This window comes from Rhamphochromis sp. 'chilingali' (assembly GCF_963969265.1).
Source record: "Rhamphochromis sp. 'chilingali' genome assembly, chromosome: 1".
NCBI lineage: Eukaryota > Metazoa > Chordata > Actinopteri > Cichliformes > Cichlidae > Rhamphochromis > Rhamphochromis sp. 'chilingali'.
Genome location: NC_137929.1, coordinates 53,757,578 through 53,785,223, shown reverse-complemented (window position 1 = coordinate 53,785,223; position 27,646 = coordinate 53,757,578). Strand labels below are relative to the sequence as shown.

The 27,646-nt window shown below is 38.7% G+C and overlaps 3 protein-coding genes and 1 long non-coding RNA gene across 4 annotated transcripts in view; 1 reads left to right on the top strand and 3 right to left on the bottom strand.

The window, feature by feature from the left end:
- LOC308408916 (sterile alpha motif domain-containing protein 3-like) overlaps nucleotides 1-2,217 on the top strand; it is a gene marked incomplete at its 3' end in the record, with an annotated part of 264,006 nt that extends 261,789 nt beyond the window's left edge. Inside the window, exon 6 of the mRNA XM_080901397.1 lies at nucleotides 2,182-2,217. Within this exon, the coding sequence (XP_080757523.1) occupies nucleotides 2,182-2,217 (36 nt within the window). The remainder of the gene's footprint in view (nucleotides 1-2,181) is intronic.
- Nucleotides 2,218-5,144: 2,927 nt separating this feature from the next.
- On the bottom strand, nucleotides 5,145-20,161 carry LOC308408913 (uncharacterized protein; the record flags this gene model as incomplete). The annotated part of the gene is made up of 14 exons (XM_080901381.1): nucleotides 5,145-5,946; nucleotides 6,552-6,688; nucleotides 6,804-6,872; nucleotides 7,525-7,729; nucleotides 7,833-7,945; nucleotides 8,897-9,126; nucleotides 9,705-9,764; nucleotides 11,094-11,878; nucleotides 12,624-12,760; nucleotides 13,145-13,213; nucleotides 13,729-13,930; nucleotides 14,075-14,187; nucleotides 19,346-19,569; nucleotides 20,137-20,161. The coding sequence occupies 14 exons, from the start codon at nucleotides 20,159-20,161 to the stop codon at nucleotides 5,145-5,147; spliced, it is 3,171 nt and encodes a 1,056-aa protein (XP_080757507.1).
- A 4,057-nt stretch (nucleotides 20,162-24,218) lies between these two features.
- LOC308408908 (putative nuclease HARBI1) lies at nucleotides 24,219-26,245 on the bottom strand (the record flags this gene model as incomplete). Its single annotated transcript, XM_080901373.1, has 5 exons — nucleotides 24,219-24,737; nucleotides 24,818-24,929; nucleotides 25,015-25,127; nucleotides 25,204-25,580; nucleotides 26,235-26,245. 5 exons carry the CDS (start codon nucleotides 26,243-26,245, stop codon nucleotides 24,355-24,357), a joined length of 996 nt encoding a protein of 331 aa, XP_080757499.1. The 3' UTR covers nucleotides 24,219-24,354.
- Nucleotides 26,246-26,374: 129 nt separating this feature from the next.
- On the bottom strand, nucleotides 26,375-27,303 carry LOC308406246. Its single transcript, XR_013973487.1, has 2 exons — nucleotides 27,257-27,303; nucleotides 26,375-26,702 (listed from the first exon to the last, which is right to left on the bottom strand). It is a non-coding gene; the product is annotated as an uncharacterized lncRNA (long non-coding RNA).
- Nucleotides 27,304-27,646: the final 343 nt, after the last annotated feature.

Genomic DNA, 27,646 nt, shown 5'->3' with positions numbered 1-27,646 from the left:
TCTGATTGAACATAATATGAATACATTTTTAATGGCACAATGGAAACCTGGGGCGTGCAAAGTTCCTGTCCTGCAAACGGTAGGATGTGTCTTTGTTTGCCAACAAAAAGATTAGACATTGCGTAATGAAGTTTAATAAATCCTATATTGCTGTTTGGATGGTTGTTTTTGCCTGCATCTTGACCTGTCCTTAATAAACAAAATACTAAAAACACTGTTGCTCTGATGCATCCAGTTGTGTCTGTGAATAGTTCATTAAAAGTTATTTGACAAAAAAAAAAGTAACTTTACAGACTAGGTGAATGGACTGATTCTTTATATTGATTTTTCCTCTCCTGGAACACACAAATCAATTAATACAACATCCGTGATTCACATGCGCAGATAAGTGCTTTCCATCTAACCTTCACAGTTGGGGTTAGTATCTTGTGCAAGACAGACAGATCAACTGGGAGTTGAACAACCAACCTTGCTATCAGTTGATGCACTGCTGTTCCTCCTGAGCTACAGCCACTCCAACGTCTGAAAGAGGGTGAATGAGGCTTGTAGTAAAGAAGTGCTTTGAGTTTTTAATTTGTGAAGAAAAGTGCTCTATAAACAATAGTCAGTTTATCCTTTTACATAATTTCATTTTTGGAAGTGCAATCAGACCTATTGTGATTCACTTGACAAATAGCACAGTAGCCATAGTTACACTTGGCTGAAAACACTAAAAATGCAAAATAACAATTTGCTTATTATTTTATTCTTAACAGCCAGTATAATAAACACACTATGTAAACATTCCAGTGAAAGCTAGTACTTGCTTCCAGGTTATTTGAATCCTGTTAAACAACAACAATACGTTCCACTAGCAGTGAGACTCATTAGCAGCTGACCCTGTGCTCCAACCTACCAATTGACGCATAGTGTGAAACTACAATTTGCATTCCTAACTTAAGACCATAGGTTAATGCAAACTCAATCATTTGTTTGACTGCAAACAACAAGGCACCGTTGTGCAGGAGTCCACCTTTTCACCACACTTAGACATAAAAACATTTATGTCGATTTTTATGTTAATGAAGACAAGTTGGTGATTTTGGATTTCCAGGAGATTTAAATCAAACACCACAAAAGACAAGGTGGGGGTCATTTAGCTTCATAAAGTATTTCAGTTAATATTTGTACTTTTCCATTATGGTAACTGAACTATGTGCTAATTTTCCACAGACTATTATCTGAAGCTGGCGATACTAAAATGTTTAGCATTGGCCTACAGAGCATTTCAGACAATATTTTCTTTGAACTGTCTTCATTTCTTTTGTGAACTACGAAGGTGGACATAAAATGTTCTTCTGTTCATTACTGTCACAACTGCAGGAGTTGTTTAGCATTTTTTTCTTTGAACTGACATTAAATGGGAATGTCAATGTCAAACAAACAAAAGAAGTGCTAAAAAACAGTTCATTACTGTCACAGCAGCAGGAGTGAACTGTAACATCTATATCTAAACACAAAGAAAGACATAAATGGGATTTTTGTTGAAGTATTGTGGCCTCACTTCTTGTTTATTTCTCAGGGCAGAAGAAGCTGAGCTCAAAGCTACAAGAAGCATGTCAGACAACACTTCTTCGTTTACCTTTGACTGCTATAGCTCAAGTGCATCGTATATTGTCACCACCTTCTTTGTCACCAAGACGTTTATCATTCTCCCAATCTCCATCATCGTCTTGTACCTGGGGTACCAACGATGGCAGCGGCAGCAGCGTTCCTTTGCAGCAATGAGTCACTCTGACATATTTACCTATAATGTCACCATAGTTGAGCTAATATTTGTATTGGGGGCCACACTTGTCATATTTTGCTGGTGGTCTAATAACTTTGTGGCGGTTTTCATGGGTACGTCTGCAATCACTATCAGCTACCCTGGAGAGATGTTCTTTAACACTGTGACATGTGTGGAGCGTTACTTGGCTGTAGTTCACCCCATCACCTATCTGGGGCTGAAACAATCAGGTGGTGTCAGGATCAGAAATATCTGCATTGGGTTTGTCTGGTTGTTGTGCTTTGGGTGCGTTGGTCTAGCAGTTTCCTACTACCCTAATGTCCCATATATTCCATATTTCTGTATGATTCTGGTCTCCTTAGTTATAGTGTCTTTTTGTAGCTTCTCTGTTCTCTGTGTTCTCGTTCATCCAGGGCCAGGGGAAATGGGAGGAGACAGGCAGCAGATGAATCGGTCAAAACAGAAAGCTTTCCACACCATCACAGCCATAATGGCAGCTCTCCTTATGTCTTGCCTAGGAACACTTTTTACAGTTGCTCTGGGTATCACAAATCTGCTGAGTGATATAGACAGGTGTGCGATTCTAATGTTTTCATCCTGGGTTTCTCTGCCCGTCAGCCTGATTTTGCCTCTGCTGTTTTTACACAGAGCAGGAAAACTCTCACTTTGCCTTTTCAGCAATAAGTAAATGCGGCTATCCATGTAAATATTATTTTCTACTTGTACATTTATTTTCGGTGCAATTTTCATCACCTGTTATGTCATCAAATCTTTATTGTATTTGTATTGTAATTTTTGCATTGCTGTGAATACACACAATTAGACTCGACACCTCACCACTGTCGTGCCATTTTCATATGTCCAGCCCCAGGCTCAGCTAGTTCCCTTTCACGCCTGACTTGCTCATGCAATAACAGAGTTCTTGTCTTGGGACACTATCATATGATTTCTTTAGACACACAAAGGAAGATTGCAACACCTTCTGACCTTCTCTATACTTCTCCATCAACACTCTCAAGGAAATCATTGTATTGATAATGTTTTTCTTAGCATGGAGAGATGGTGATTGTCACCTCTGTTCTCAACCTCTTAACGTAGTATTTAGATTATGATGATTGTAGTCTTGTCAGATTACAACTATATTTAAATCAAATAGTGGTTGATGTTGAAGAATGTGGATTTTCATGTGAGAATGACCTGATGAGAAATCTGCTTCAAGTGAAAGTAAAATGAGTGAACCATGAAGTGAAGTATAGAATTAAAAACATGTTATTTTAAAGTACAACATAGAAAAGAAGAACATGTATCAATGTGGTTTTAAAGTTTAGAGTTAAAATTTTGTTTTCAATCATATATGCAAAAAACATCAGTGTATGTGTGGCTGGACATCGAGTAATTGTAAGTTCACGATATGAATTGGATGTCCAGACAGGGGGAGGCAAAGGGAAAATGAGTATAAAAGAGGGTGCCAAGGAACATTCAGGGTTACTTGCTCTAGTTCTTGCAAGTTGCAGAAAAAAAATATGAACATGATACCCAGGGAGTCCATAGTTAGACATTATAGCAAGTAACGCCAGAGGAGCAGCCTTTGCCCCAAACCTTTCTGTTAGCTCATTTTTGACATGTTAGAAAATTAATTCAGAAAAATTTGGATATTCATGTTTTCCTGCTGCATCGGTGGGAAGTCATGCACATTTCTCTTCTGCAAACTCTCTCCTCCCAGATATTCGAACAAAATCAGCATTAAGTCAGAATCGGGTAATTAGATAAGAATAATTAGAGTGATCTGATCACATTTGGACACAAAAAAAGTAACCAGAACTGAACAATGCTATGATTTCTCTGTACCTTCAGGGAAAACTGCTGTCTAGATGGTAAACACAGAGGCACATTAAAATGAGAACAGGTGGATACTTCATTTAACAAACTGCAGAGAATTATAAAAAGAGAGAGAGAGAAGAGAGACTTATTGGAAAATTTTTAAAATGCTAATTCATGTTAATGCTCAGTTGATCTTTAAATTGTTAATTGATAAGCCTGAAATAATAACCCTGTTATAGGGCAGGGATAGCTCAGTAGGTAGAGTGGTGGCCCCATGATTGGAAGGTCGGGGGTTCGATTCCCCTTAACAGCTACCCTGAGGTACCCCTGAGCAAGGTACTGTCCCTACACACTGCTCCCCGGGCGCCCAATGGCTGCCCACTGCTTCACTGAGTGAATAGGTTAAAAGCAGAGAGGAATTTTCCCAACAGGGATCAATAAAGTATACTTTCTTTCTTATTTATAAAAACATTTATAAATAACAGTTTAACAGTTTAACATATTAAAAAATATTTCAAGGTTTTGTTTTTGTTTTTCTTTGTTGTACTACAAATCACTGATATTAGTATCACACCCACAATGGCGATCCAAGAAACAGATAACCTCACATGTGCACGTTACAAGTCAGAATTGCTGCTGTTGGTTTCAAACAAACATTTTCAGTGCTATAAATCAGCGGTCCCCAACCTTTTTTGCGCCACGGACTGGTTTATGCCCCACAATATTTTCACGGACCGTCCTATAAGGTGTCGTGGATAAATACAACAAAATAAAACTAGTACCGGTACTGAAAAAAAGAAGATTTATTCATAACACATGTGAAAAGACCCAGGAAAACCGAGTTAACAATAAAAAACAATAACAAAACAACGCTAAAAAATGATAAAAACCCTGAAAACCATACATTTCACACCCCAGCCTCAACTCTCGCCACCCTGAACAAAACCACTCACGAACCGGTACTGGTACATGGCCCGGGGATTGGGAACCTCTGCTATAAATCACACACTTTAACAGCTTGGTTCCAATGATTTAAAAAAACAAAACACACACACTTCTTAATTGCCCCGTGGGTTTAAATAAAGTATTGTGCATTTAAATTGAAAGTATTAAATAGTGTTAGCTCTGCCTTGAAATGTCAATATAAACTTATGTAACTGCAAAGAAAACACTAGAGAGTAGTGCTACTAGTACTACAGGTTGCACAGTTGGGACTTTTTCTTTAAAAGACGGGATTCAATTAGCCCCTTCTCAAGATTTCTGGACAGAATTGGACAGACATGGACTAAAATTATCATAAAACATAACTTTAAATAGGATAATTTTATTAAGAATTGTAAAAAATGCCTGACGTGATTTCAGACAACCGATAACAAAAATGCAACATAACCCAGTATTTACTGTTCTGGAAACAGGGTGAATACTATTTAACAACATTTAGAACTGTAAATAAAAAGAAACAGCTTCTTCTTTTTGACATTTGACATACCTTATCCCAAAATGGTTATATATAACTTCAGTAAAACTGTTTGACCTAGAGTACATATTTGACATTTCAGAGCTCATTTCGATCTTGATTTCTAGCCAACTCCTCGTGTGCAGCGTTGTTGATGTTTTTAGCTGCTCTAATAGCTGATTTCATAGATGTCTCAATCCAAGCATGAGGGAAAGCTGTGTGCTCCCCAGCAAAGTGGACCCTGCCTTCACTTCTGAAGAGCTCCTTTGCGTACTCTATGTGTTGGTATGGCGCGAAGAAAGCAAAGCCACCCAAGCTGTATGGATCAATGCCCCACCTTTTCACCACCACCCCAATGCAGAGGTCCCACACCTGCTCACCATGAATCTTCGCTAAATCTCTCAATGCTAGCTCTTTAAGGTCTTCATCGGTCGCACCTTGTAAAAACTGGGCGTCATCAGCCCAGGTGTAGGAAGCCAAGAGGACACCAATTGTTTGATTTCTTGGGAAACTGTGGCTGGGGTAGTAGATGTAACGAGAGGGCCGGTCTGTGATACTCTTTCCTCCATGGATGCCATCGTCCACCCAGAACTTCCTCTTGAAGGTGAGGATGATTTTAGTGGAGCATTCATAGTGGACAGCCCTCAATGCCTCCATTTTCTGGGTGGAGAGAGGTGGGTTGAAATCCAGGAAGAGGGCAGCTTTGGCTGTGGTTGTTACTAAGACGGCATCGCCAGTAATGTATGTCAAAGCTGACTCGCCCTTTCTTCTATATGACACAGTTACACCCTCATTTGACTGGCTGATGAATTTGACTTTGGAGTTGAAGAGGATGGGGCCATTAATGAAAGAGAGAAAAGCTTTGGGGAGGAGATCTGTCCCACCAGTTATTTCATCATACCTTAAAAAACAAACAAACACAAAAACACGAATGTCAGCCTGAGCTTTTGTACAGAATCAGTGCAAAGACCTTAGGACCATGCAGTGGTGACATAAACAGTTGAATTTAAGAGGAAATTAGTTAGTAGTCAGCATTTAGGAATAGGGGAACATTTCGCTACCTAGACGTGTAAGTAAATTATATTTACCATCACATTTCTTCGTTATTTACTTACTTTGATGTTACCCTATTCATGTTCAATTTTACAGTTGTAGTATTTTGTGGTGGGTGTATGACAGAGACATGGTTATAACCTCATATTTGTTTCCAGCTTGTTTGTTTTTAGTCTCAAATGTTACATATACAGCAAACTGGTTGCTTCCTTTGTGATTAAATGTTACAACATTAAACTAAGCGAGTAGCTGATATGAGTATAATTTTCAACAGGAATTATGAGAGATTCCCTAAGAATTTGCTTATAAGTAAATCCAATCAAGGAAATCCAACTACAACGTTGTACTGGGTCAGGATTGTGAACAAAACAAGAACAAAAATAAGATTTGATTATTCTTTCTTTGCATTGTTCACGACTACCATCACTTCCTTTTTAAGTCTAATAATCTTACGTTGTGCTATCGCTGACATCATTCTCGACGTAGAGCATCTCAGTCAGAGCCAGATGCATCATGCTCTGTTCATTCAGTAACTCTGCAATCATAACCACTGCCTCTGGACTTAAACCACCTTCCTCTTTCAGGTACTCCTATAAAAAAAGAAGGTTGTACATGGTCTTTTAGTAAATTTATTTTTTTTACATTGTCCAATGAAGACCTAATATCATAACAGGCACTATTTCAGAAGATGATTCTGCACTTTACCTTCACTGAATAATGGTCATATTTCTTAAATGCAGCTTTGCATCCATGGGCTTTAATTTCGTCTCTCACCTTGAAAGAAAAGATACATACAAAAGTTATTTCCAGTGGTTCTGTATGCAAAGTCAGAGCACAGCTCATTTAGTATTGCAATTTTGTATTGCAATATTAATAACACGTCATCCAATAGAGTCGTTACAGGAATGGAGTCTGTTCCAGTTGAGTCTTGGTAAAACACTGGTACACCATTAGGAGCCTACAACACCTACAATTTTATTAAATATTTAATACCTACAAACATGAAGACAAAGCATTGCCCATTTGAATCTTAAAAAACTCAACAGCTCACATGTTAAGATTTGCATTTAACTGGTCCTTGAAAACTGTCAATTTGGTACATTTTCTTTGGCTTCTTGTGCATTTTAACCTTTAAGAAACTTAAAAAAAAATCTTTTGAGCTTTTTTGCCTTTATTTGAGAGTATGAAGTGACAAGAAATTGTTAACTTTAATTTTCAGTAACAGTGGGATAACCATGTGGAGTGTGTGTCTGCATGAATAAGTCAACACTTGCATTTAAGGCTTAGAGTCCATGGAGTGCATAAATGCATTAAATTAATATTTTATAGGACAACTGCTGAATCTGTTGTATTTTTAATAGACAGCTCTGCTATGGTATCACTCTGTATAAAAAGTGCCATGAATTCCTCCTACATCTTTACCTACCTTCTGCAAAGCCTGCCACAACAGTTCGTCAGCTGATTTCCCCCTCTCCCTCTCTGGCAGTTTATAATTCAGGATGTCGGAGTTTGCTGTCACTGCGTATGTCCTCGTCCTGTTCCGTTCATTAACCAAGTAAAAAGTGTTGGAGTCATACATGATGAATGGATTCAGCTTGAGCCCCATTTCTTTGATGTACCAGCGGATGATCCTGTTAAAGCATGAGGTCATTCGCTTGTTAATGTTTATAATGCAGTACAAAAACTGGTCCTTTGAGAGCAAAACTTGACAATGTTTGACATTCTTTTACTCACTGGTGGTTACTCGGTATCCTCATTGCACCCAAATCAGCATACCAGCCATTTTCTTCATCCCTGTAGGTCTCCACCCTTCCTCCCACACGAGGACTAGCTTCTATGATGGTTACCTTAATCAAACAGTTCAAGAGAAAAAGCAATAAACAAAAATATTGTGGAAAATATATACTTTTGCTGTTCTATCTTGGAACATCTAGAAACATACCATATTGTTATAAATCCAGAGAATTAGACACTTGTAATGCTCCAGGAGTGTTGTACATAAGCCATTAGGACTTTATTTATAATGAGTTTAAATGAAAGCTAAAAAAATATGAGAAAGGTTGATAGGTAATTGTGTTTGTTCTTGTCTGCAATCACTCTCAAATCACATTCTGATCTCAGAAGAATCTTAAAAATGCCTCATCCATGCCATTTCACTACTGTGCACCTTTTTGTTTTACAGAAACATGAAGTCCAAAGACGTTTGTATCAAATTCAGACATGAAATTACTTCTACTAGGGCCCAAAACACAACTTATGTGATTGATAACGTTTGTATGATTGTTAGCAGGCTCTTAAAAATATATATTTAAAGAGAATATTTACAAGAACTTTTTACCAGAGCCTTTCGGACCACTGCAAGACCGGACAAAATTTAAAATATTTATATATAATATAAATAGCAGATATAAGAATTCATTGTCTCAAGAAAATATTACAAACTAACTTCTTATCCTTCTGGATCCAGAATCTCATAGTGTGAAGTGAGCAAAATTACAAAATTCTTGGGATTTGTGTTTTGGGGTTGGAGATGATTTTCATATAAAAGAAAATTGCATTGACTGGATACAATAATTAGGCATGAATAAAAAAAATGTGTTAAATGTTTTTGTCCTTTTAAAAGTAAGGGAAGATTTTTAAACACTTTTAAATATAAAATGATGTCATTGGAACAGATGTATTCTACTTTAAAAAGAAAACATTTTCTTGCACCATTTTTTAACCTGCAGATGGCAGTGTTTGCATTCACTGGATGGACAACATAACTAGGCATACACATATTCAAATCTTGCATGTACCTTGTGTCCTGCACCTTCCAATAGCTTGGCAGCCGTCAGCCCAGCGATCCCAGCCCCAACAATAATAACATGATGAGACTTCTTGATCTGAGGAAGGCCAGTCTTCACTGTGTCCATGAGCTGATAATTATCGTCATCTTCCAGACATTTAGCCAGCTCTTCATTCATGCTGGCAACAGCAGCAGTGGGATACAAAGCCAACAGCAGCACACTGATGGCAAATGAATGGACTGAAGATAAAAAGAGATTTTAAAACATTTATGTTATGAATAACACATAACATACATATTATACGTATTATATTACATTACATATTACATAATCCATATAAGTAAATTTAAGTTTGTGGAGTTACAATTTCAGTTACTAATAACTTTGAGCTATAATATATGATGAATGTGCAAAAAACTTATTAAAACTAAAAACTTAAAGTATTTCTATTTCCCAATTCTCAAATTGCATAGAACAATATTCTTGTATGAATCGGTGTGACTAGGTGAATGAGGTAAATCCAGTAAAAAGCTTTAAGTACTCAGGTAGAGTAAAAAAGCACTATATAAGAATCACTCCATTTACCATTTTGATAGTCATATTGACTTCCTGGGATTATAGAATGTCAACACCAAGTGTTTCAGGACACCACGTGGTGCACATTTTAATGATGATCACAAACTCAACAAAGAACAGCAAACTATGCAAGAAGAGCTCTGGAGCTCGGAATCATTACACATTTAAAAAAACAAACAAACATTACAGGAGTTTTTACATTTTCAAGACCAAAATTAAAGATTGCACCAGAATTACTCACAAAATTTCCACTTGGCAAATTGTGGCTTCATCTCACTTTGCTCAATGGTTTTCCTTATATCTTTGGCAGCAAGTAAAGAACAAGACGAAAAACTGAATTAGAATGAGAAATAGAAACTGGGATCAGGACACAGTACCTTTATCTTTCATCTTCATATTTGTGAATTTCAAAAAGAGGAAGCATTTATATCCCAAAATTTTACCACAGCAGCTGTAGTTTTACTTTCACTTCTGCCAGTGCTTTGTAATACCGCTGATTTTTTTATTCTATTATCAGAGAAAATTCATTAACACTATTTACAAAGAAATGTTGTGTTCTCTTTTCTTTCTAAGGACAGGAGAACACAACTATTCATATCCTATGTGATATCCATCAACATAAACCCACATACATGCTCAAATCCTGAAAGAACAGACGGGAGTGCAGCAGATAACTCTAACCCTTGGAAAAATTCCTCAGATACTTTCACTTTTCTAACTGCTTTATTGTTTTTTTTTTATTTATCTATACAAACTGATACATTTGGTGCTGCATTTATCTAATCCCTATAAATATTTTGTTTTACTTTGTGATAAAAAAAGTCTAGAAAGTCATTTGTAATCATCTTTTAAAAAGCATAAAAAATATGAAAAACCTGCACACATATAATACAAGTATTGTTTTTACCAAGCAGAAATAAAACTATATTACCGTTTAAAAGAACTTGCTAATCCGATTTAACTCTTGTCTCCTCCTTGTCATTCACTTCAGTTCACTCCTGTTTATACTACTCACCTGACTGCCCCATCCTAAAGGACAGGCTTGCCCCGCCTCTTTTGAAAATGAGGCTTCAGTTTTGGTTTCAGTTTTTCCCTGTCTCGTGCGGTCAGATGATATACATCCACTGTTTGGGTCCTATGATGAGAAAAATGTAACTTCCTTTAAATCTTTTATCATTCTGTCATTTGCTAAGCAAACGTCTTTCCAGAAGTCACGTGTTTTCAGTGGCACCACATGCAGGACGTATATCTTTGAGCAGGTTTGATTATTACAAAGAAAAAAATGAGACTATAGACATTAACTTTGTGTAACATTGCCACTTTATTGTGTGAAAATGCTACATCACAAAAAGTCTTTGATACAGATACAGTTTTTAATAATATATCTCTATCACCACTAATTTACCAAGGCCTTTTATATGAAAAGTGAGTAGTACAGCACAAAAAAGAGATCAATTAACAAAAGGATAAAAAGCTGTAAACTCTGAAACAATAATATTTAGTATTGTCACTTAGCTAATTCATGGAAACGATTGGTTTGTAATAAGTACATAAGTGGTTTAAGGATCCTTCTTTTGAAGATTGTTGAAGACTAAATATGTCAGACCCTAGAGTTCATCTCTTTTTCGACATTTAGCTGACTCTGAATTCAGCAGCACAGCTCTGTTAATGTTTTTCGCTGCCCTTATTGCAGATTTCATGGACGTCTCAATCCAAGCATGAGGGAAGGCTGTGTGTTCACCAGCAAAGTGGACACTGCCTTCACTTTTAAAGAGCTGCTTAGCATACTCTAAGTGTTGGTAGGGTGTGAACAGAGCGAAGGCACCAAGGCTGTAAGGATCCATGCTCCACTTTTTCACCACCACCCCAGTGCAGAAATTCCAGACCTGCTCACCGTGAATCTTTGCCAAATCGCTCAGAGCCAGTTCTTTGAGGGCTTCATCACTTGCACCTAGGAAGAGTAGTGAATCATCACCCCAGGTGTAGGATGCCAGGAGGACACCAATGGTTTTATTTTTTTGGAAATTGTGGCCGGGATAGTAGATAAAACGAGTAGGCCCGTCTGTGATACTCTTTCCTCCTCGGATACCGTCGTTCTCCCAGAACTTGTTGTTAAAGGTGAGGAGGATTTTAGTGGAGCTGTCATAATGGACAGCCCTCAGTGCCCCCATCTTTTTGGGGGACAGAGGTGGGATGAAATCCATAAATAGAGCTGCTTTTGTTGTGGTTGTTACTAGGACAACATCAGCCTGAAGATCAGTAAGAGAGGACTGTTGTCCGGTTTGGTATGATACAATGACTCCTTTGTGTGAGTGACTGATACGCTTGACTCTAGAGTTCAGGAGAATAGGGATATCAAGGACAGTAAGAAAGGCTTTGGGGAGAAGATCAGACCCACCAACAACTTCAAAGTACCTATAAAAAAAGAGCCATAAAAATAACATTTTATTATTATTGCAGTTAATATCTGTAGGAAATTATTTACATGTACAGTTTCTACAATTCCATTTTTAGGTTCTAATGAACTGCTCAGAGCAGGCAGAAGCAAACTTTATTGCGTGTGTGTGGCTGTTGGATCACATTAAATGTTTGTATCTCTTCTGCTGCATGTTCGAACAAGTTCAGTCATCACAATGCTATGGTGTCGTGCTTCGTGATGATAAGTGCTCCATACCTTGCGGCAAAGGTAAGGCCCTCATGATAAACATAGTGAAGCGCTTACGTAAAAAGAGCAGGAAATATCAAAACAAGTCGTGCCAAATGACTGTTTAACTGCTCCGTGTCTTCTGGATGTTATCATTGTTTATTGATATGCTTGCATGCACTGGAAACTCAGATACTTTTTTATATTCTACATAAAGACATGAAAAATTGCAGTTGCTGTTTGCAAACACATAAGATACATTTTATATTTGAAGCCTTTGCTGCTATGTTAAATGGCTCAAATGATAAAAAAGCACATTTAAGCTATTATATATTATTACATTAGTTTTTTCTTGGATTAATCATGTGTGTGACTGTCTCTTTTTGTGACCAAATGGTAGAGAAGCACTCTTAAATTTGTTGTAAGCTCTACTTGGGTGATAATAAAGACATTTTAATTATGTTTTTACACATAAATGTAAACATGAAGAAGGTTTGAGGAGTTGTCAGGCCCTACTTGGTGCTGTCACTGATGTCAGTTTGGTCATAGATCATCTCACTAAGTGCAGTGTACATAAGACTCTGTTCATTGAGCAGCTCTCCAATCATTCTCAATGCTTCGGGGCTCAGATCTCCTTCTTCTTTCAGGTACTCCTATTTGCAACAAACAATTACATTTTGTGAACTCAGGATGTACATTAATATCATCTGATTAAATGTTTTTGCTAGTTTTACTTGCACTGACACACATTTGTGCTGTAACAGTTACAACCACCTCTTTCAGTTTTGTGGTTCATGGTTAAAAAGTAAAATGACGTAAGTAATTTTTTATTAAAATAAATATTTACTAATGTGTTTTTACTAGTTTATGTTATCCATATACCCTTATTTGTAATAAAATGTGGTAATCATTTAAATGTTTAACATTTAGAAATGCCAATGCAAGTACTCTGATTCTTCAGAATATATCCTCATCATTCACTTAGTCAACCAGGACTGTTCTCATTTTACCATTCATTATCTCATTATGATTTATACCTTCACGGAATAATGGTCATATTTTTTCAGTGCAGCCCAGCAGCCATGAGCCTCCACCTCATCCTTTACCTACCAAAAAAGGAGAAAGAACAGTTGTTTATATGGAAAAAGTCCAGAACCTTACTTAGTGCATTGATTCTTTTTGCAATGAGCAGTCAGAAATGTCCATGTTAGTCTACAATATACTTTCATGACTGAAGGAGCAGGTGCAGTTGGTGAAATCAATTTTAATTTCTTGCTTTGACTTTTCAGAATATCTTCAGTCAAAACATTTGTCATGTTACATAGTGTTGAGTAGAAAATGTTTAAATGCATTTGAGTGTGCTTAATTTAGTTTAACTGCTTTAATGATTTGAACAGTTTAAAATTCAAGGAAACATACATGTTCATGCATCACTAACCACTCTGAGATTCCCCTTTTTTGTGCTAGTGGTCAGTGACGTGTTATGTGGTCAATAATGATGAAAAAGGGTTCCATTTTTGCAAAAGTTGCAAATTGAATAACTGGAGGAATTAGCTACTGTATGTTTCTCCATCCAACTCTTTTATGCCAGAGATGTTTGACTCGCTTCCTTTTTTCTCACCTTCTGTAAAGCTTGCTGAAGGAGTTCATCTGCTGACTTCCCTTTCTCACTTGGCCACACATTGTACCCAAGAACATCGGGATTTGCTTGTGCTTCAAATGTTCTTTTCCGCTTTCCATTAACATGGTAAAAGGTGTTAGGGTTATCCATGATGAATTCATTCAATTTGACCCCTAGGTCATCAGCAAACCATTGCACAATTCTGTAGAAAGACAAAGTCAGTGGTAGCAGAGTTAGATATATATGATCCCAGATGTTAAAGATAAGGAAAACACATGTTTGCGAGGTTTTCCTTTTGATTTAATGCACGCCTTCAATGGATTTAATCTGTATAGTTAAAACTTACCGGTGAAAACTTGGGATCCTCATGGCCCCCAGTTCAGCATACCACCCATCTTTTTCATTTCTGTAGGTTTCAACCCGTCCACCAACGCGACCACTTGCTTCTACAATAGTTACCTTGACAACCACATGATTTAGAATTAGAAACACAATAGTACCACTAGAATAATGAGTGCAATGCAAATGTTTATCCATCATAACAGATGGACTTTAAGATGAATTGTTATGGTTGTTATGCATATGTTTTATCGGTTAAGTAAATGTTTACACATTTGTGTAACAGATGAAATTCCTGGTTAGTTTTCAGAAGGAGTAACAAACCCTTTGGAAAATAACAAGCAAATGAATGATAAAAACAGCCAAACACTTGTGGAGAAAAAAGGATGGTGTTGTAGTGTTTAGGAAATATCAGTATTAATGGTATTTAGGAAATATTAATAACAATATTGTTACTGCTTCTGCTGATACAGCTATTGTTAATGTCTTGATGCATGCTCACACATGTCTGTAAATCTCAAAAGGTTGATTCTGTTTATAAGATTGGGCAAACCTGAAGTCAGCTGAGACTGAAGAAGTCACTTGGATGAGTGATGAAATGTTTCTCCCACTGAAAACGCTACGTCCAGATGAACAGAATCAACCTTTTGGGAACTATTGTTAATGTTTTTGCTGCTTGTTATGTGTCATTGCTTTCATTATAATAATCATACTGATAATGCAGTCATCTTTGTAGCCTCTATTCTAACTACACTTGCTAATGTTTGTTTTATTATTTACCATTTATTTACCATTAAATATTTACCATTACCATTTACCATACCACAAGTTTTTTCAAAAAGGTCTCAAAGACTTTGGAGTCAGACCTGTTACAGATCGTCAACTTTTCTTTAATGTCAGGTGTGTTTCCAGAACCACTAAAAACTGCTGTAACTAAACCTATACTGAAAAAGGACAATCTTGACAAGACACAAATGAACAACTACAGGCCGATCTCAAATCTCCCATTTTTAAGTAAGATCATTAAAAAAGCAGTTTCTCAACAACTCAATTACTTCTTAAAACAGAATAACTGCTTTGATGCCTTCCAGTCAGGTTTTCGATAGAACCACAGCACTGAAACCGCGCTGACCAAAGTGTTTAATGACGTATGTCTGAATACAGACAGTGGAAAAATGTCAGTCTTAGTTTTACTGGATCTCAGTGCAGCATTTGATACAGTTGACCACAACATATTACTCAAACAACTGGAGAACTGGACAGGTCTTTCAGGAACTGTACTAAACTGGTTCAAAACATACTTAGAAAACAGGAAATACTTTGTATCAATACGTAACTTCATATCTGAGCAGACAAGTATCACATGTGGAGTTCCCCAAGATTCCATCTTGGGACCCCTTCTGTTTAACATTTACATGCTCCCACTGGCACAGATTATAAAGAACAACAAAATAAACTATCACAGATATGCAGATGACACACAAATATATATCACACTGTCATCAGGAGACCTAGACCTAAACTTAGAAAAACACATTAAGACAATAACAAAATCAGCTTACTATCACCTCAAGAATATTTCAAGGAAAAAAGATCTGACGTCTCAACAGGACCTGGAAAAACTAGTCCATGCATTCATCTTTAGTAGGCTTGATTACTGTAACAGCATCTTTACAGGTCTACCTAAAAAATCAGTTAGACAACTACAGCTCATTCAGAACTCTGCTGCTCGAGCCCTCACTAAGACCAAAAAAGTGGACCACATCAGTCCAGCTCTTAGGTCTTTACACTGGCTGCCTGTCCGTCAGAGGATAGTGTTGGGTCTAAACTCAGACCCCGCTGTATCCAGGACTTATTTCCGTGAAAGAAAAACAAGGCAACAGCGATCGATCGATTTACTTGCAAGGGAGGCGTCGTCGGTATCTCAGCTCATTACGAATGACCCCGACGATGGCCTCCTCTCGGTGCCTTTTATTGAAAAAGCTCCCACAATAAACAATAGTTTACAACACGTACCTCCCCTCGTAACTAGGGATGGGTACCGGTATCCAGTGACATTATGGCACCGGTTCTGACATAAACGGTAGTAACCATACCGAAAAGCAGCGCACATTTTGGTGCTTTTTTTTCCTTAAATGTCATACACTTTGGATTCTAGCCAATCATTTTACCTTTGTGAGCGTAGTAGGCAGGCCCAGGTACATATGTTCTTTTAGAGCAGAGCTACAGATTAAAAATGCCCAAGGCGAAGTGGTCAAAAGTCTGGCTGTACTTCACAGCAAAAGATGCAAACTGAGCAGCCTGCAACAAGTGCTTTAAGCTGATACTGTGCAAAGGAGGTAACACCTCAAATCTGATGGAACACCTGATGACGTATAGCATTTTGTTAAAAGCCGAGAAATGCGCCGTATTTGATAGCTTGCTGCAAGACCTCACACCGGGCACATCTACTGCAGGTGGGTTGCCTGTTATCGGACCCGGAGTTAGCAACATACCCCAAAAACCCGAAGAGGAGAGTCCTGGCCCCTAGCCCTGCCAGTGTAGCAGAAATGATGACGGATGATGATGGCAGCAGAAGCCGTTCTTCTCTGCGTGAGTAGCTTAATGTTGTTCGTGTGTAATTTACGTTGAGTAGGCTAACCACGTTATTAAATTAATGCATGTAAGGTGAACTAGCAAACACCGTTGTAGTTACATGAGGCTGTCTTCTTGTTTGATGGCAGATACTCCCTTCACCCTGGCCAAAAAGCACTATAATACAGGTAAGCTCTGTGTGTGGAGTACAATGGAGGGAGCAGGAAGAGTGAGAAGTAGAGGATGTCACGATCTGGTTGTAGGGACTCAAGTGCAGAGCGGTAGATGTCTCCAAAATACAGTTTATTTACAGTTCCAGTGCACAATATATATACAGTGAAGGGAATCCAAAACTCCAGGGAAATCACAGGGTAGCTCTCTCACACTCGCTCACGTCTTCTTGCCCACACTCACACACGTTCACACGGCAGGGAGGTCGCAGGTCCGGGGGGGGGGAGGTCTGAAGCAGAAGAGAAGGGAAGTCACAAACTAATCACAAATCACGAAGCACAAGTTCACAAGAGCTGTGAGAACACTAACGTCAGTAGTACAATCATCCAGCGACGAGAGGATCTGTGTTCCAGCCTCAAATAGCAGGTGATTGTCGTCAGGCGTGTGGGCCAAGGGCGGGAGCCCACAGTGAGCTCCGCCCAGGCAGAGAGAGAGAGAGAGAACCAAAACAGCAAATGTAGCCTTGTGGGGCCGGCCGGGCAGGCACGGAGACCATGACAGAGGAGGCCGAGGAAGAGGTCGTGGAGTGAAGAAATAGGATGAAGAGGACGACAAGGACAAGGAGGAGCAAGAGGAGGACGAGGAGGGGGGAGAGGAGGACGAGGAGGGGGAGAGGAAGGGTAAGAAGAGTAAGAAATAGAATTGCTGATTACATCAGAGCTACAATAGTGGACCATGTAATCAACCGTGGAATGACCCTGAGGGAAGCTGGCCAACGGGTCCAGCCTAACTCGAGCCGCTACACTGTGACAAGCATCATAAGGACATCTTGAAATGAGAATCAGTTAGTACAGTCACTTTGCACTAAGATTTGTAGCACTGCCATATGCCAATGAGAAACACACCAATACCATAGATGTAAAAATACTGAAATTGTTACTTTACAGAATTGCTATATGACCAGATGCTGGGGCAGAGGAAGCATGTTCACTGCAGACCAAGAAACCCATATAGTCAATATGGCGATTGCAAATAATCCTATACTTGTAAATAAACACTTGTGTTTGTTTTGATGTGTGTGAATAAACACAAGTACTTGAAGTTTGGATCCCTCTATGCTTACGGATCTATGACAAAAGTATGAGCTCAAACTGACATGGCCTACCTTGTGCACAGAGAAAGCAAAAGCCAGATGTGGAGACGACTTTTACACACATTTCTACACTCCTCTCTGTGTGCGTGACTTCCTAATCACAACGGTTTCTAACAACATCCTGGTAGTCTCCCCCACACCCAATGTATGGTTTACCATAGATAACAAAGTGAAGCCATACAAAGGGCAGGAAGCTTACCAAACATCAAACAGACCTTCACAAGGATGTGCCTGTGATAAAACACTACAGCCCCCACTCAGAACCTCGAGAATCTGGGGAGGGGGACAAAAGAATTCCTTTCATCACAGATTTAAAACAATGTAGAGATGGTAAGCATAAAAATGACAAACATTTAACAATTCACTTTAACAGATAGACTTTAAAGTTCTGATGCTGGTCTATAAAGCTGTGAATGGTTTAGGACCAAAATATATCAGTGACCTCCTGACCCAGTATGAACCTTGCAGATCCCTCAGGTCATCTGGATCCGGTTTTTTATCAGTTCCCATATTCAGAACCATAAAGCTGCATTCAGCCTTTATGCTCCATATATCTGGAACAAACTCCCAGAAAGCCTCAGATCAGCTGAAACACTCAGTTTATTCAAATCCAGGTTGAAAACTCACCTGTTCTCAGCTGCATTTGAATAAAACATCAAATCCACTCTTTTAAGCTTAAATTTCAAAACTTACATTTTAACTACTGATTTTATCTACTGTTTTTTAATCAATTGTAATCATGCTTTTTATTTGTTTTCATTTTTAATGTCTCTTTAAAGCACTTTGAATCACCTTGTTGTTGAATTGTGCTATATAAATAAACTTGCCTTGCCTTACCATTTATTGTTTATTGATCTACTTTATTTGTACTACAACTACCAAGTTTTATGCAAAGCTTAAAAACATGGGCTGCTTTTTTTGCTCCTCCTGAGTGGAACATTAGCAACTAATGAACTATTACTTTATCCAAAAAAATAGAAAAAGAGATTTGGAGAATTGAAGTGCCCAATGTTATATTAAGGCTTTGACACTGACGGTGGTCGTCAGCCATGGATGGTTATTGTGAATATTGTTTTTGATGAGACTCTTTGCTGTGAATCTCATGGAAATAGTACAGAAAAAAGAAAATGGGGAAGTAAAGAATCATGATACCAATTCATGATACCAAAATCCCCATAAAGGTGATGAAGGTGTTTATTTAAAATGCCATAATTTTACACTGTTAGAAAAACGTAACTTATGTGGGATTTGCACTTTTTTTTGTTTTCTTACAGGTTGTAAATCTTCAGAAATCTCTTTGATTTGACAGCTAACATTGCATTTAGATTGTCATTATATTATATTATTGTTATTATCAAGATATATGTGTGATACATGTACCTTGTGTCCTGCATCTTGCAGTAACTTGGCAGCTGTCAACCCAGCCATTCCAGCTCCAACAATAACAACATGATGAGATGTATTTATGTGTGGAAGACCAGTCTTTGCTGTCAGCAGCAGTTCATTATAGTCTTTGTCCTCCAGACAATCAGCCAGATGTTCCTTCAGCCTGGCAGCTGCTGCGTGACTGTGGTACACAGTGAACAGCAACACAGTGACAGCACCTGGAAACACAGTGAAAGGTCAAATATTTCTTTCCTTCTTTTAAAACAAGAGGAAAGCAATTTAAGCAACAGACAAAATTGCTAAATACTATCGAATCAAAGTCTAGTTGAGTAACTATTTGATTGCATCATAGCCATTGTCTCATTATGTCAGTAGGCTAGAATAACCATTTTTTACCCCAAAAGAATGGGTAAGGTTCCTCCTGTCACAGTGTCACATGTGTTTTATGGAAAGTCCAGAAAATGACTTCTGCTGAAGTAATAATGGAGTGATTAATGTGAATGAAACCCAGAAAAAAACAGAAGTAGAATACTTTTCAATCATTGCCGCAGACAGGAATGTGTTTGAGGAACTGAAGAAAGGGAATGTGCACTTTCAGCAGATTGAGTATTGTACTTTCCAACATATTTACTTTTACAAGACAGATACCGGGATTCACAACTGCCTAACAGAACAGGTTTCTTGCTGTTGAGCAGCCACAGCCTCAGTCAGGTAAGCGATCACAATGAATTCAAATGAAATGAAGCAATAAAGGAAAAAAATTGTGAGGTTAATTTAGTACTCACCTAAGTTCCATTGGACTTTATCCATCTTAGTTATTGTTGCTATGTTCTTACGCTATTTGAAAAGACAGAAGAGGAAGAGAAAAACACAATGAAAGCTTATAGCACTACTTTCAGTCTTGGAAAGTACTGAGTTCTCTTTCAAATGAAATAAATCATTCCCCCACCTAATCCCCTGCTTTCCCCTGAAACAATGCATAATAGCTTCAATATCTGAATTTGATTTAAACAAATGTCATCTATCTATTTATCTGTCACAGTCCTCAAGTGTGTCGCGACAATTTTCCTCCCGCCACTTTGTTTTCTCTCGCTCTTCCTTTTCATCAGTGTGCTTGCTGCTGTGTGTGGGTGTGTCTACATACCTTACAGGGGCAGGATCCTGCTGGGATATCAGCCCTATCCTGGATGCACCTGGTTCAGTCAAGCACTTGTGCCCTAACTGCGGAGTGTGCGTCACTTGGTGGAGATGAGAGATTCTTTTCAGGAGAAGCAGAGGACTCTGATTCATGGGACCTCCCTTCTGTTGAATTTCTAAATAATGGACTTTTTAACTAACAACCTCAGAAAGATTTTGTAAATAGCATATCACACTTACACTGTAAATAAACTCACTAAACTAAACTTGCATCTTTGAGTCATGAATTTGAGTCAGATGATTCATGACTCTATGTATCAAGTAAGTATACTAAATTCTTACCTGTTAGGAGCATAAACATTACATGCACAGTTGGAGTCACTTGAGGTGAACAAGCATCTTATGCAGTGTTGGTCAAGTTACTTGATAAAAATAGTCAGTAACTAATTACTGATTACTTCCCCAAAAAGTAATCCCGTTACTTTACCGATTACTTATTTTCAAAAGTAATTAATTACTTAGTTACTTTTTAAAAACATGATTTACAACCTGAAGAGGTGATAAAGCGATAGATCTTTGAGCCCAATTCTACTTTTTCTACATAATCCATCATACAAAATGTAATCAAATGGAAAAGTCTCTTTTTTTTAAACTTGTTTTATTAGTTTTAATCTTTTAACTTTATGCATTAAGCAAAAATTTAATTATATGCAACATTCTCTGACTTGAATAAATTAGTTTAACATTTAAACCTATTTTCTGCACATTCCAGCACATAAAATAAAATATTTTTTGTGTTTACACTCACTCTTTCAAATAGATGGAAGTAAAACACAGCAGAAAATAAATAAAGTCAAAGACTCAGCGGTCCTGTTGCTCTATTTTCACCTGTAAAGCAGGACTAGGGTAGGCGGAGGTTTACCCTGGTGCAGGTGTGCCGCGGTCAGTGGAAGAATCCGCCAGTGTCTCTGTGAGTTTCCCATTTCGTCGTTGCACTCGGTGCTTGCTCGGAAGTTTAGGGGTTTTTTTCGCTGTAAAAAGAAGTTTTCTTCCCACGCACAACGGACGCTAATGTTTTTGTCACTTTTTATGGAATCAAACTCAAAGTAAGGTCAGTACTTCCACGCTTTAAACGCTGCACGCTCATACTCTCTCCCGCACTCGATATATGATCCATTGTTGATCTGCACACAGCTGTTGTCACTAATGGCGCACTTGCTTATTTCACTGTCATGAGACATTCTCTCAAAAAAAATCACGGTTTTAGTAACGCAGCGTTCCTACGGGAAAGTAACGGTAATCTAATTACCGTTTTTGCAATAGTAATCCCTTATTTTACTCATTATTTGAAAAAAGTAATCAGTGACAAGTATATTTTTATTGCTGCGCCATTGTAATTTCCAGTGGAATTTTCAAATTTTCTTTCATGGTGAGATTTGAAGGCAAACTTACAAAATAAAATTTTTTAAAAATATATCACCCAAATAAAATAAAAAATGGAAACTGCTCCACAAAAAAGGGCATTAGGTTGCAATAAAAAGTAGAGGACGCATAAAACAGAGGACTAAACTTTATTACCATACGAAAAAGGCATTTGGTTAATGCAGGACACATTACCTACTTACTATATTTATAAACAAGACTAAATAGTGGGCGTGTTTCACCTGAACTTTGATATAAAGCTTATAAGGTTCAAGGTTCAAGGTTCTTTATTTGTCACATGCATAGTTAAACAAGTATAACACACAGTGAAATGTAACCTGAAAAATTAGTATTAAAGAAAACCTGTGGATTGCAACCAAAACTGGTTGCAATCCACAGTTGTTTCATTCGGGCAGTGTGCTTATTGAAATTTATGGCCTGAACTCCACTCCATTCCTAAATCATGCACCAACACCAAAATGTATTTTAGCTGATGGAGGACATGTTTTTTTAAATCTCAAACAAAAGTTTGCCTCTGTGGTGGTGTAAGCACTTTTATGTTCTTACATCGTACATGTACCAAATACATACCAGATGATCTTACTTTCCGAACCTACTAACTGTGACAACAGTGCTTTCTGAGCTGTGTTAGCTCTCGAACACACACGGTATGGGTGAAAATAAAAATGGGTTCTTTACCTCTGAATCAGTCCTCTAAAAGCTCAATCAGGAGAAATATTAGCAGTCACACTTTGCAGGTATTGCACAGGGAACAAAGATTAGAAGTGTCACATCTCATTATTAACTCCTCAAGTGAGTACATAATGCAGATGAACTGTTATGATCAGTAGGAGAGTGATTTAATGGAAAAACAACTAGGCAAAAGTCACTAATAATAAATTTTGATAACATATACTGTGCTAACCTAGGATGGTGAGGTGCCACTTAGATGCAATTTCCTATACCAGGGCCCTGTTTCAGGAAGCCGGTTTGGAAAACTCAGAGTGAAAAACGACACTCACGGTTGAGTAACCCCGAACTGTCCAACTCGGAATATTCCGTTTCAGAAAGGCTGATAACAATTAGTTCAGTCAACGCGGAGTTGCTTTAACCCCAAGTGAAGCGCGCGGACGAGGATACATAAAGCCCTGATAAGCGGAGCACAGATTAAGCGAGTCACCATGGAGACGGAGGGAAAGAAGGCGCGGTCAATGTATTTCACAGCGCTTGAGGCCGAAATTCTGATGGCAGCATATGCCGATAACATGCAAATTCCGCGGAAAAAAGTAACACAGCCACAGCTGCAAAAGCATGCATGGCAAAACATAGCCGACAGAGTCAATGCGTGAGTGTTAATTTAAACATTGATCGAGGGATTTCCACCCATTTAACACGTTATTTTATCATATGTTATTTTATTTGTTATTTTATACATTTTATTTTGTGATGTGATGTGAGCGCAGGTGCAACCCAACAGGCCCCAAACGTGCCTGGCAGCAAGTAAAAATGAAATATAAAAATATAGTCCAAACAGGTAAGGTGTAATTGTATTATGAGCCATAGTGCTTGGTCTGTTTGTCCCATGTAAATCAATTGCAGTTAGAGGCTACATTAATTTTCTTTCTGTAAGCACTTATTGAAATTATCTGAGCACATTACAAGTACATATTTGCTTACTCTGTATGCTCAAATGTGGCCCGTTATAGCCAACAGAAAAAAAGCGGAGGCCCGAAAAACAGGTGGGGGTCCTCCACCACCACCACTCACAGAGGCTGAGCAGTTGGCCCTCAGCCAAAACAGTGGGCGCCCTGTGGCCGAAGGCATCTCTGCGGGGACATCCTCTGAGGCAATAACCCCGCAAGACACAAGTGCCTACATAAGGGGTAAATTCAAAATAATACATGATGTGCATACATCCTTTCTTCACAGTCACCTTTGCAGTGCGACACATTCATTTGATAAACTCTTTACCATAATGAATTATTTTGTAGTGAAGTTATTTTCCGACTGATTTTGCCTTCCCTCAGCCTTGGTTGTCTTTGAGAGCATAATGACAATGAAGTGTAAGGTGCTTGGTATGTTTGTTAATTGCCATTTGGTCCCTTGTAAGTTATAAGTGACCTGTATAAACCTCATATTCTATCAGTTGATGGTGATGGTGTACTGCATCTGGTGCAGCCTCCTGTTGAGCCAGACCAACATGCAGTTGTGAGTAATACTCCACAGATTATATGAGTTTACAGTAGAACAGCAATGTTGTTTATTTCTTTACTACAGGAAAATAATGAAGAAACATTGACAGCTGTTACAGAGGAGGAAGCAACAGAGACACTTTATGAGGTTTACATCTTTTAATACTTTGTGTACAGGAAATACAGGCGACCAATAAAGCCAGTTGAACAAAAAATCTGTTTATTCTTCTTTCAACATGTTGAGGTGATGGGTCAAAAGAAATGATTGTGACATATGGTGTCTCTGACTGCTCTTCCATCTTGTATGTCCGTGGGAGGGTCAGGATGTTCATGGTTTGGATCACTGCTGATGTTTGGTTCAGAAGGACAGTGTTCTCCTCTAATTGTGGCAATGTTGTGAAGAATCACACATGCCACAATAATGTCACATGCCCTTTCTGGGGTGACCCTGAGTCTTTGCAGGCACTGGAACCGGGCCTTAAGCATTCCGATAGTCATTTCAATTCTGGCTCTTGTCCTGCAATTAGCCAGATTATATCGCTGCTGTGGGCCCGGTTCAGGGTCAGGGTAAGGGGTAAGCAAATAGGGTAAACATGGATACCCCCTATCACCAAGCAAGTAGCCAGTGAACTCTCCTAAGACAGAAGGATACACTTCAGTTCAAATGTCCCTGAAGCAATTGGTCTTTATATATTTTAAAGTATTCTCAACTCACCATGTCCAAATTTTGTGCTCAGTGTACATTCACGGAATATTTGTGAGTCATGGACAGAGCCTGGCCACTTGGCTTCCACATTTGTGATAATGTTGGCAGCATCACATATGATCTTCACAGTGCAGAGAACACAAATTAGCATCCATTACTATAATGAAATAATTTGTTAGTTTGACATGCTACAGGGAACTATGTACCTGTACATTAATGCTGTGGAAAGACTTCCTGTTCACATAGTCTCCTTCATTTACTGAAGGAGCAATGATTGGAATGTGAGTGCCATCTGTACAGCCAATCACGCCTGGGAACCCTGAAAATAAATGTGCAATTTAAGTAGTAGTCCAAGTATCACCACATCATAAATTAAGTTTTGTTCATCCTGATACCTGCAATTTTGTGGCATCCCTCTTTGATAAATCTTGTGGGTCTGTGACCGGGGAACACCACAGACGAGTACAGGAGACGTTTCAGTGCAACTGTAACATTCCTGACTGCCCGACAGACGGTAGCCTTGGAAACGTGCTCAGCGTCACCAATATTATACAGAAAGCTCCCGTTTGCAAGAAACCGAAGTGCAATACAAATAATATGCAATGAACTGAGAGCATGTCCGCGATGTGTCACATGCGTAATATATGGCCTGAGGATGTTATCCAAATAAATTATAGATTGTGCTGAGAAACGGTGACGTTCACACAGAAAATCATCAGGAAATGATAAAATGTCCAAACGCGCTCTGATCACTCTCTCCCGGCGGAGAGCTCTGCGGAGAATTTGGGCTTCACGATCTACTGGCTCTTCAAGGAAGTGGCACGCCATGTCCGACACTTCCTACTGTCAGGTTTCCGACAAAGGGGCGGAGACAGTCAGGGTTAGTTGTAGTAAACCTGCTAGGGGGCAGGTTAGCTTCACGGAGTGTGTCGTCATAGTGACTCACTCAGGCTGCAGCTGAACTCGCTTTGTGAAACCGAAAACCCAGAGTTTTCGTTAACTCAGGGTATACTTACTCAGTTTTTCCACTAAACCGGCTTCCTGAAACAGGGCCCAGGGTGCAATTTTGTTCTGCTTATTCAATTCAGGGTCAACTTATCCAGTTGTCATAGGGCAAAAAGCAGAGGGTAGTCCATACAGGCTGTCATCTTGCTAAAGAGCAAACACTCAATGAAGAATTGTTAATTAACATAACTTTATGTGTGGAGAAAGACTGCACAGGGAGGTCATGCAGACATAGGAAAAACATGTAAAAGCCATACAAACAGACTCAGCCAGGATTTGAACCCAGGACCCAAGTGCTACACACCATGAGAATTCTTGGGGTTTCGAGGGTTTCGATATCTTACGCATGTGAAAACGAAAAACTCTGAAACTATTGTAACACTGGTGGTGCAATACTAGACCTGTTAGTGCTACTTCTTGCCTTCTTTGCATGTAGTGCGGGCAGTATAGTTACCTTTAACCACAGTACGAGGACAGAAGGGAAATATGGACCAGATCAGACAGGTTCTAGATTCGTAGGAGCCAAGGGTGTATGACAACAGAGGACTTGTACACAGTAGGTGTAGAAAACACAATTGCATTTATTAGCAATTATTAAAGTTGTGCACATTTAACAAAAGTAGAGCGCGCTTCTTGAAAACAAAATAAAATAAACCCCACAAATGGTCGACCTAAGGATATATTGTCTTTTGTGTCTTTTTAAAAGTCGATTTCAGTCTTTCAATGTTCAGTAGTCACTCAGTGTGTTTGTAACCAGTCGGGTTACAATCTACCAGTTCATCCGGCTCTTTGGGCTGGGCTCGCCATCCAGTACTGGAAAAGGGATCCTCGATTCTTCTCAGGTCCTCAAAACCAATCCAATCCAAATAAGCAAGGGAAAAAACCTGACCTGGGGACCAGGCCAGAACACAGTAGTTCAACATTTAAGCTATCATGCCTGTAACTTATTATTACTACTGGTTGCTTGTAGTGCTTCTAAATTTCTTTCAAAATATTCTATGTTGTACAACAAATTATTCTCATTTCAAAGGGAAAAAGTGCATAGGAAACACACATTTAAAACAATACAAAATAGCTCAGCAGTGCATTAAAAATACACATTGGCTTGAGACTTATCAAGTTTCAGCTAAGTACAGTGCAGGTGAAGGCACTTAATTTCACGTTGCTAATACTTAATTGTGCAGAACTATAATTAGCACCATGAGAAAAGTGAACATGTGCTAACATAACAACGTCGCACAAAACCATACATTATACATCAATACCACAGTAGTGTGACATAAACCTTTAAAGAACATCTCGTATAAAGTGCAGCAGACTCAGTGCTAATTGCTTTAGCCTCAGAAAAGGCACTTTCATTGCAAAATGGCTAACAGAAGTTAGCATCAGAGCTAGCGGCAAGTAGCATGCTATGCTAGCGCACGTGTACTGCCTGGGACTTACCATGCAAAGCAACAAATGCTACACGGGGCTTCACAGTGCTCACGTTGGCTCACGGCCTCTGGGATAAAGTATCACTCTTATTCTCGCAGAAAAAAAAAGGACTTTCACTATCCAGCTAGCTTCTTCGCCGCACGGGTAAACTGATCTTTCACCGTCTGTGTCTCTGGCGTATCTGACTGGCACACGAAGGCACACACAGGTGTCTCAGCAGCGCACAGACTGGGGGAGGGTCAGACCGGCCAATGATTGGTCGCTCAGTGGATCTGACAAACACACTCTAAAGGACTAAGTCCTGCCCCCACACCATCTATATACCACATATACATATGTACATATTAAACTTATGATTACATGCTTTTTATCAGTATTTATTATAATTAACTTTGTTTT